This window comes from Trachypithecus francoisi, unplaced genomic scaffold (genome assembly GCF_009764315.1).
Source record: "Trachypithecus francoisi isolate TF-2019V2 unplaced genomic scaffold, Tfra_2.0 Lachesis_group12, whole genome shotgun sequence".
NCBI classification, from domain to species: domain Eukaryota; kingdom Metazoa; phylum Chordata; class Mammalia; order Primates; family Cercopithecidae; genus Trachypithecus; species Trachypithecus francoisi.
In genome coordinates this window covers 12,957,925-12,968,233 of record NW_022681457.1, presented here as the reverse complement: position 1 = coordinate 12,968,233, position 10,309 = coordinate 12,957,925, and the positions used below count along the sequence as shown (strand labels likewise).

Sequence of the window (10,309 nt, the reverse complement as noted above, 5' to 3'; positions counted from 1 at the left end):
ATTATACAGCATGAAAACCAGTCAGAAAAAAAGTATATATATGTGTGTGTGTGTGTGTGTGTGTGTATCTCCGTAAAAATTCCATAAAATGCAAACTAATTTACTGTAAAGGAAATCAGTTGACTCTGAAGAGCTGGGGAAGGGAGAAAGATTATAAAAGGATACAAGGTAAATATATGGGTGATACATAAATTCATTTTTATGGTTATGATGATGGTTTCATGGCTTTACCAAACTGTACACTTTGGATATGTGTACCTTGTTGCATGTCAGTTATACAAATTAGACCCTCAAAAAGCTTTAAAAAGTGGCTCAAAATTAAAAGCCTAGATGGGCCGGGCGCGGTGGCTCAAGCCTGTAATCCCAGCACTTTGGGAGGCCGAGACGGGCGGATCACGAGGCCAGGAGATCGAGACCATCCTGGCTAACACGGTGAAACCCCGTCTCTACTAAAAAACACAAAAAAATTAGCCGGGCGAGGTGGTGGGCGCCTGTAGTCCCAGCTACTCGGGAGGCTGAGGCAGGAGAATGGCGTAAACCCGGGAGGCGGAGCTTGCAGTGAGCTGAGATCCGGCCACTGCACTCCAGCCTGGGCGACAGAGCGAGACTCCGCCTCAAAAAAAAAAAAAAAAAAAAAGAAACCTTTATAGACCTTTTTTTTTTTTTGGAGACGGAGTCTCACTTTGTCGCCTGGGCTGGAGTGCAGTGGCGCAATCTCAGCTCACTGCAACTTCCGCCTTCTGGGTTCAAGCGATTCTCCTGCCTCAGCCTCCTGAGTGGCTGGGATTACAGGCGCATGCTGCCACGCCTGGCTAATTTTTTGTATTTTAGTAGAGATGGGATTTCACCATGTTGCCCAGGCTGGTCCTGAACTCCTGAGCTCAGGCAATCCACCCACCTTGGCCTCCCAAAGTGTTAGGATTACAGGCGTGAGCTACCGTACCTGGCCAGACTATTTTCTGATAATGATCTCAGTGACAGTAAACAGAAGATCCTGAGAATTTCTGTATGCACTGATCCCACACAACCATATTCACTGGAAAATTTGTAGATGGACTTTTAGAAGAGGCATTTCATCTAATTTACTGCAGTCTTCTCCACTCCCCATTTACCTGGAGTTTCTGTCCCAATTACAGTTGCTCCTGTAATTTTACCTCTACGCCTATAGTCTGACAACAAATGGCACAAGTCTACACTGACTTATACGTCACGGCACATGGCTCCTTTGCAGGACCTGGGAAATAGATTCCCCTCAACAGTGCTAGGAATTATGTGGATCTCTTGTGGACAACGGAACAAAATTCATGTTCACAGAAGCACTGGGGATTGTCACAACTGCCTCTTTTTCATGGTGACCTCTGACCTGACAAAAATGGCACCAGGCCACAATACAGGAACACAAAGCCTGGGAGTTTTTACTTTGAGGCCTTGGGCAGCAGGCCAATTAGACCAATACAGGACAAAGAGCTGTCTTCTGCCATCACATTGTCCCTTCTGAGCACAGAAAGTTTGAGATCTCCACAAAATGTATTCACTCCTTCGTGCTGACATCACTATTCTGCTTAGAAGTCATTCTACACAATGAATAGAACCCCCAAGATTAAAGGTGCATAAATTTTAAAACCTTTACAAAAAGATTATAAATCGGACCAATGTGCACCAAGCAGTTTCCAGGCTGGTGAATCAGAATCTGGAAAAATTCATTACAAGCAACATGTGAGACCAACGATGTTCCTAAAAAAGGTAATCCTTCTTAGAAAGCTGACAGCACAATTCAGATTCTCTGGACCACAACTGGATCAAGTCTATACTCTAAAGTCAGAGAAAAGACACGAGCCCCCTACATGCTTGGGCTATTAATAATTTCCCCAAGCAAATGGGAGAGTAGAGGTTTGCTTCTTTGAGCACTGTGGGGAGGTGATTCATGCGCATGGTGTGCACCTGCCAGGTGGTAGGGGTGGAATGGCTTCAGCCTCTGAAACTGGCAGTGACATAAATCAGGCTATAGGCCTGGGCAGATCAGAAATTACAATGAACCTCCTCAGAGCTTCCCACATACCTGAAACTTACGAAGAATACCCTCCTGTGGATGCTCAAAGTTTAAATTTAGGAAGATGGCTACCACAGTCTCCTCCAGTGCTGTTATACTGAATAAAGAAATAGCGCATTCCCTTCACATTTAAGGCCTTTCTTCAGTGTGAACTCTCCGATGTCGAATGAGGTTAGATTTGCGGCTAAAGGATTTCCCACATTCACTGCATTCATAAGGCCTTTCTCCAGTGTGAACTCTTTGGTGCTGAATAAGGTCAGATTTGTGGGTAAAGGGTTTCCCACATTCCCTGCACTCATAAGGTCTTTCTCCAGTGTGACCTCTCTGGTGTTGAATGAGGCTAGAGCTCTGGCTAAAGGATTTCCCACATTCACTACATTCATAAGGCCTTTCTCCAGTGTGAACTCTCTGGTGTTGAATGAGGCTAGCACTTTGGCTAAAAGCCTTTCCACATTCACTACATTCATAAGGCCTTTCTCCAGTATGAAGTCTCCGGTGCTGAATAAGGCCAGAGCGCTGTCTAAAAGATTTGCCACATTCATTGCACTCATAAGGTCTTGTGCCAGTATGAATTCTCCGGTGTTGAATGAGGTCAGATTTGCGGGTAAAGCATTTTCCACATTCACTGCATTCATAAGGCCTTTCTCCAGTGTGAACTCTTTGGTGTTGAATCAGGATAAATTTGCGGCTAAAAGATTTCTCACATTCACTGCACTCATAAGGCCTATCACCAGTGTGAATGCTGCGGTGTCGAATCAGGTTAGAGAACTGTCTAAAGGATTTCCGACATTCACTGCATTCATAAGGTCTTTCTCCACTGTGAATTCTCTCATGTTGAATGAGTTCTGATTTGCAGCTAAAAGATTTCCCACAATCACTGCACTGATAAGGCATTTCTCCAGTGTGAACTCTTCTATGTCGAATGAGATTGAAGATTTGTCTAAAGGATTTCCCACATTCACAGCACTGATAAGGCCTTTCTCCAGAGTGAACTCTCTGGTGTCGAAAAAGGCTAGAGCTTTGTCTAAAGGATTTCCCGCACTCACTACATTCATAAGGTCTTTCTCCAGTGTGAACTCTCTGATGTTCAATGAGGTTAGATTTGTAGCTAAAGGTTTTCTTACATTCACCACACTCATAACGCACTCCTCCAGTGTGACGTCTCTGGTGGTGAATGAATTCAGATTTATGGATAAAGGCTTTCTCACGATCACTGCATTCATAAGGCCTTTCTCTGGTGTGAATTATCTTGTGTAAGATTAGGTGGCACTTTTTGCTAAAGGATTCCTCACTTTCACTACACTCAAACGTCTTTTGTCCAGTGTGAATTTGCTGGTGCTGAACAAGTGTGTTCTTGCAGGTGAAGGCTTTCTCACATTTGCTACACTCATAAAGCCCTTCTTCAGAGCAGATACTCTGATGCTGAACAAGTGTGTGTTTGTGGCTTGAGGCTTTTCCGTATTCGGCCCACTTGTAATAATTTTTTGCATTGAAAAATGCCTGTATATGCTTGCTGCTGCTACTGTGTGGCTCCTCACCACTGGGAGTGGCTTGGTGTTGGAGTAGGTCCATGGAGGCTGGGAAGTCCTTCCCACAGGCGAAATAATTCAACACATGGAATCTGCATCCTGTCACAAATGTAGCCTCATCCACATTCCCTTTCCAGGGCTCTTCTTCACTGTAACGCTTTTGATGCTGGTGAAGGTCAGCACTGAAGCGGAAGCCTCTCACGCTTGTGCCACCCAGGTATGACTTTTGCACAGGGGATGTGGTTTGGTGCTCAGCCTCAGGCAAAATGTCTTTCAAGACTGGGACACACATCTTAATCTCACTGAGAGATTTCTGGGGGGGTGTATCGCCCTTAGAAGTCCTGACCTGTGTAGATACACTCTGCTCAGAAGCTATCACCTCATTCTCCGTTCCATGGCAATAACCTGAAAGCAGAGAAATGCGGATGAAATGCATGCTGACTTCCATGGAAGGTGAAAGATGTATCACAAAAATGTGTGAGACACAAGAACTGAGTGCATGGAACTGTTCTGGGAACAACGGAACTGGGGAGGAATAGGCTGCTTTGAAGTACTGGGCTTCTGAAGATTATAGAGATGTCATCTCACCACGCAAAGGACACAAGGATGAGGTACAGCACAGGAGGAGGAGGGTCTCCAACTCACTCTCTGCCAAAGCCCTCAGCAGGACTTTGTCTGCTAGTGATGTATGTGCTATGCAGAAGACTGCTGTTGTCCGGTCCTAGGAAAATCCAATTGAAACTGGGTAGCTGGTGATCAAGGAGGACTATTTGAGGCTGTGTGCATACCTCACAACACAGTGAGTCAAGACTGAAGAACACTGAAAAGAAGCGAGCAGTGGAGAGGACAAGTGACACATTGAGACCAAGAGGGTGGAGGCAGCCAAACGCTGGAAGTGGCAGATGAAACGACAATTCGGCACAGTGTTGTATACGGAAGCAGAAGTAGAAACGAGGTATGGCCAGTGGCACTTGCACCAAAATGCTGCTGGACACAAAATGCTGCTGATATGATTCTAACATAACCATGATGTCATGCCCTTCCCCAGCTGCCACTCACTGGGGCCAGGCCTCCTCTGAGACCACCTTGCCTTCTTCACTCTGTGAAGCAACTAGGGTTCTCCCTGCAGCCCTCATTGTGCTACCACCTAACACATTAATGATGTAAGTCTTTTTTTTTTTTTTTTTGGAGACGGAGTCTCGGTCTATCGCCCAGGCTGGAGTGCAGTGGCCGGATCTCAGCTCACTGCAAGCTCCGCCTCCCGGGTTTACGCCATTCTCCTGCCTCAGCCTCCCCCGAGTAGCTGGGACTACAGGCGCCCACCGCCTCGCCCGGCTAGTTTTTTGTATTTTTTAGTAGAGATGGGGTTTCACGGTGTTAGCCTGGATGGTCTCGATCTCCTGACCTCGTGATCCACCCGTCTCGGCCTCCCAAAGTGCTGGGATTACAGGCTTGAGCCACCGCGCCGGGCCTTTTTTTTTTTTTTTAGACGGAGTCTCGCTCTGTCGCCCGGGCTGGAGTGCAGTGGCCGGATCTCAGCTCACTGCAAGCTCTGCTTCCCGGGTTTACGCCATTCTCCTGCCTCAGCCTCCCGAGTAGCTGGGACTACAGGCGCCCGCCACCTCGCCCGGCTAGTTTTTTGTATTTTTTAGTAGAGACGGGGTTTCACAGTGTTAGCCAGGATGGTCTCGATCTCCTGACCTCGTGATCCACCCGTCTCGGCCTCCCAAAGTGCTGGGATTACAGGTAATGATGTAAGTCTTAAGGAAAGAGAGGATACGGGAGTGACCAGCACTCACAAAAAACACTCAAAGGAGAGTCTTGTAAAAAGAGCTCCATAGTTCATGTAAGTAGTAACTATGACAATGCCTGCAATTTCTGATATAGGTGGACATACGGAAATGGCAGCTAGAGGAAAAGGGCAGAAACTGGGCCACAAGGTACCATGAATCTGTACACGGTCATCCTGACAGGGGGAAGACAAGAAAAATAAGATCCACTAGGCTGACAGTAAGACTCCTGCGACAGAGGTAACTCTCGGGGTCAAAAAGAAAAGCAGACACTGGGAGGGATGCTAGGACCTTACCCAGGGATGTTACATGTGCAAAGTTCTCCAGCATCACATCGCAGTACAGGAACCTCTGAGACTCATCAAGGAGCTCCCACTCTTCTTGGGAGAAATAAATGGCCACATCCTCAAAGGTCATACCCTGTCACAGCAGGAATAGTTCAATCCACGATCAGACCCGGAGTTCATTATCCTCTTGCCCCCAACATCCATCCCCGGGTCACCCTATTGCCCACCTCAGCGGAGATAACCAGCCACAGTGCCACCGATGCCTACTCTACAGTTTCACTGATACTGAGTCCTCGAATAGCAACAACAGGTGTGTGAACAGATAGATGCTATCTAAACTCTGGGCTTGGCAGGTAGGCTATACCTCTCACAAACACCAGTTAGAGAGAGAAGTGGCCATAAAGAGGGTGTGTGATCTGACGTTTGTCTTGTCAGGCAATACCTGTGAAGTCCCCAAGATTGATCTTCCAAGACACAACACGGGCTCACCCTTTACCCCTATGACTCCAGTTCATGGCCCTCAGTTTATTCTCTCTCTTCTCATGCACATCACTCTTTGAACCACACCTGTCTCACACAGCTGCATTCCTACATCCACAACCTCAAAGGTCACACAGCTTTTCCATGATCGGGACGGTTCATTCCATACTCAGTATCTCTCCTAGGAACCCAAATTCATCCCCTCTTCATCGATCCCCTGTTCATCCTTCTCTCCATCTTCTCATCTGAAAGAATACAGGCCGGGCACGGTGGCTCAAGCCTGTAATCCCAGCACTTTGGGAGGCCGAGACAGGCGGATCACGAGGTCAGGAGATCGAGACCATCCTGGCTAACACGGTGAAACCCCATCTCTACTAAAAATACAAAAAAACTAGCCGGGCGAGGTGGCGGGCGCCTGTAGTCCCAGCTACTCGGGAGGCTGAGGCAGGAGAATGACGTAAACCCGGGAGGCGGAGCTTGCAGTGAGCCGAGATCGCACCATTACATTCCAGCCTGGGCGACAGAGCGAGACTCCGTCTCAAAAAAAAAAAAAAAAAAAAAGAAAGAAAGAATACAACAGGGCCCCCCAGTGACAATGATGCCCCCTCTCTCCTCATGGTCCCATTGGTCATTGTGTTCTCCCACAGCAACAACAGGCAGGTGGGCAACTATCTAAGCTCTGAGCCTGCCATGCAAGGAACCACAATCTCGTCTTCCAGGATAGTGGAAGTGCCCCTTGCATGCCAAGAGAGGGGGCATCAGTGCCACTGGGCCCTGTTGTATTCTTTCAAATGAGAAGATGGAGAGAAGGATGTGGATCTCACCAAGGATCTCAGATAACCTGTGGATCTCAGATAACCAAGGCCTCTTCCACTTCTGGGCTGTGACTGCTGTCCCCCCACCAGTCACAGCCTTCCTCTCTACAACTACCACTAATTCAAGGTCCAAGTCCAGCAGCTCTCTACCCCCGGCCCAGTGAGTCCCACAGATGGCCAATTATGCTCCTAAGATAATGTGACAGCCTGACTGAAATTTCCCAGATCCCACCAAGAGTTAATATAAAATCCTGGTGAGTCTGCAGAAAGGTGAATATGCACCAGTCCTAGCATCATCCTGTCTGTGTAACTCCTATGCCTCTACATCCGTCTCATGTCTACTCACCCCTGAGAAGCCTTGGCCACATGCTAGATCATAATCTTTCTCCGACCCTCCCCAAGAACACTTCTGTCCAAGACCTGTGTCGCAACACCTCACACAACCAGGGGCTCAGGGAGGAGACCAGTCCTTGACCTTTCCCTCCCCTTCCTGGGCAACTATTATTATCACTGTGAGCAGGCTTCCCCTCTACTAAATGTGATCCACAGCTCCATTCTGGCCCACAGATTGTCCACTACCTTTTGGAAAAGTCTCCATTCTGAATCTCTCCTCACTGTTCCCGACCTACGGTTCCAGCAGCCCATGAACCATTCTCTGAAAGCTCTCATAGTCTCAACAGGTCAAAAATAAAACTTCTGGTATCTCAAATGAAAACTACTCCTACTATGGACTTCCCCATCTTAGTTGATGGAGTTTCCACCCTTCGAACTGGCAAAATTAAACCTTTGAGTCATCCCTGATTCCACTCATCCTCAAAATTAAAATTTCAGGCAGCCCTACTTATAAAATGAATGCAGAATCCAAGTGCTTCTCGCATCTTCACAGCCACCATATTGGCCCAGCTACTATCACATTCACCTGGACTATCCCAGTAGTCTCCTCCCAGGTCTTCCCCCCCCAATCTTTCAGTCAGCTTCCCATGCTGCAGCCACAGGGAGCCTAATAAGACCTGAGCCAGATCACCTCCCTCCTCCACTCCAAACCTCCCACTGTTACAATTAAGTATCGAACAGACAACTCATCTTCTCAGGGAACCCTTCCGAGTCTGTCTTCTACCACACTGCTCCCTGTTCTCATGAGAAGAAAATAACTGTAGGTTCCTGAACCATTTCAGCCTCCTCTCCAAACCTTTGCATATACTGGTAACTATGCCTTGGACAACCTTCTACACTTCCTTTCCCCCAGCTGCCAACAGCTTCATATAAACTAACCTAGACTTAGGACTCTGGGCTCTGTATTTGCTCAAAGTCCCAGCGCCCAAGGCTAGACGAGAGGCGGGAGAGCAGTCCAAGAACACTACTAGTTCAGAGACCATAATGGGTGAAGTGAGGACCAGTCACACACACACACACCACTCACCAGTTAGGCTCCATAAGCCATTCTACAGTTATGGAACTCTATAGAAACATAAAAGCCACGAGAGTCAGGCAAAGACATACAGGTTCCACAGGCTCAGGTCGCCCAATGACCCTGACCCACTTTTGGAGCCAGGTGGCCTGGGCTGGCGGCACTATCTCCGCACCTCAGTCCTCAGTGCTGACTTTACCAGCTGCGTGAGCTTGGACAAGAACTCAGTCTTCCTATGCCTAACTACTATTACCTATCTTTGGCCTGTTCTTCCCCTGAGCAACTTTTGGATAGCTTTAGGAAATCCTAGCCCGGTGTCCCTATCTGTTCACAAATCTCGAAGGCTGCCAGTGTCCTCAGAACGGTCAAATTCCTCAGGTGCAACTCTGCCTCACTCTACGTTCCAGCAGACCCGAGATGGACCCCCGGCTACTGAATCCCCCCCGGCTTAGTTACAGCTCCAAGTTCTGCATGCGTCAGTAACCTGCCCGTCACACTGCCGTACACACTGCGCGTCAGAAACGGGACCCACCCACGAGCGCCTTCTTGTCCAGGGCACTGGGGCCTGGGCTGCAGAGCTGTGAGCAGGCATCGCTCACTGGGCCTTAGGGCTTCTGCTGGGGGAGGGCAGGCGAGACCCGGAGGACGCAGCACTCACCTGAGCCGGGTCCCTCAGCGCGACTGCCGCCATTGAGCTCCGTCGACTAGGCGGTGAGCGGCGGCCGACCGGGGCGGGCGTTCGAACACAGCAGTTCCTATCCCGAGCCTGGCACAGCTCACCCGAGGTGGCGTCGCAGAACCTCAGGCCCACCTTCGCGCCTTCGCTGTCCCGTCCCTCAGTCGCGACCCAAACTGCAGAGACTGGCGGGGCGGACAGACAGGAGAAACGCCAAAATGACCGCCACGAGGAGGACGCCGGAAGTTCCGGCTTGTCGCTCTGCGCATGCACGGAGGTGCCCCTATCCTGGGCTGTCATTGGCTCAACTCCGCTGCCGTTTAGCGTTCTGCACTCTGCATAATGTAGTTGCCAAAACGCCACAGAGCTCTTCCGAGTGTGTCCACTGCTTTGACCTCTGCGAACGTGGATGCTGAGGTGCTGTGCCCGGTGCAGGGAAATGGCGACTTCGGCCTCCAGGGGAGAGGGAGGTATTTACCCCTTCTTAAAGGGGCTTTTCCCAGATTTCTGGGGAGTGTTTTCTGTAACTGATCACTTAAGTGTTTAGAGACATTATTTTAGACTCCACGAAGATCAGCGTGTCCCTAGAGGCAAAAAATATTATTTCAGGGGGTTGGGCGCGGTGACTCACGCCTGCAATCCCAGCACTTTAGAAGGCCGAGGAGGGCGGATCACCTGAAGTCAGGAGTTCGAAACCAGGCTGGCCAACATGGCGAAACCCCATCTCTACTAAAAATAAAAAAATTAGTGGGGCGGGCCGGGCGCGGTGGCTCACGCCTGTAATCTCAGCACCTTGGGAGGCCGAGGTGGGCGGATCACGTGGTCAGGAGTTCGAGACCAGCCTGGCCAACATGGTGAAACCCCGTCTCTACTAAAAATACAAAAATTAGCAGGGTGTGGTGGCGAGCGCCTGTAATCCCAGCTACTCGGGAGGCTGAGGCAGGAGAATCAGGAGAATCGTTTGAACCTGGGAGGCAGCGGTTGCAGTGAGTCGAGATCGTGCCACTGCACTCCAGCCTGGGCGAAAGGGGGAGACCTTGTCTCCAAAAAAAAAAAAAAAAATTTGGATTTTGGAGCATTTTGGATTTTAGATTTTTGGCTCAGGGATGTTCAACCTGTATTTTTTTCTCATTCAATAGGTTTCTCTTTCACTTTGTTTTTAATGTTTGATATACTAAAGTTTTAATATTCATTTAGTCTAATTGGTCTATTTTTCTTTTGTCACGTGTAGTTGGTGTCAAATCCAAGAAATTATGGCCAAATTCAATGTCATA

The 10,309-nt window shown here is 48.7% G+C and overlaps 1 protein-coding gene across 1 annotated transcript; it reads right to left on the bottom strand.

Moving 5' to 3' along the window:
- Positions 1-653: 653 nt before the first annotated feature.
- On the bottom strand, positions 654-9,350 carry ZNF551 (zinc finger protein 551). Its single transcript, XM_033224634.1, has 3 exons — positions 9,018-9,350; positions 5,666-5,789; positions 654-3,984 (listed from the first exon to the last, which is right to left on the bottom strand). Exons 1-3 carry the CDS (start codon positions 9,333-9,335, stop codon positions 2,180-2,182), a joined length of 2,247 nt encoding a protein of 748 aa, XP_033080525.1. The 5' UTR covers positions 9,336-9,350; the 3' UTR covers positions 654-2,179.
- Positions 9,351-10,309: the final 959 nt, after the last annotated feature.

Coding starts and splice junctions, on each gene's coding strand:
- ZNF551 (XM_033224634.1), bottom strand. CDS start 9,335: ATGACAGCCCAGGATAGGGGCACCTCCGTGCATGCGCAGAGCGACAAG. Junction 5,790..9,017: donor CGCTGAGGGACCCGGCTCAG/GTGAGTGCTGCG, acceptor CTGCTGTGACAG/GGTATGACCTTTGAGGATGT. Junction 3,985..5,665: donor TGCACATGTAACATCCCTGG/GTAAGGTCCTAG, acceptor CTCTGCTTTCAG/GTTATTGCCATGGAACGGAG.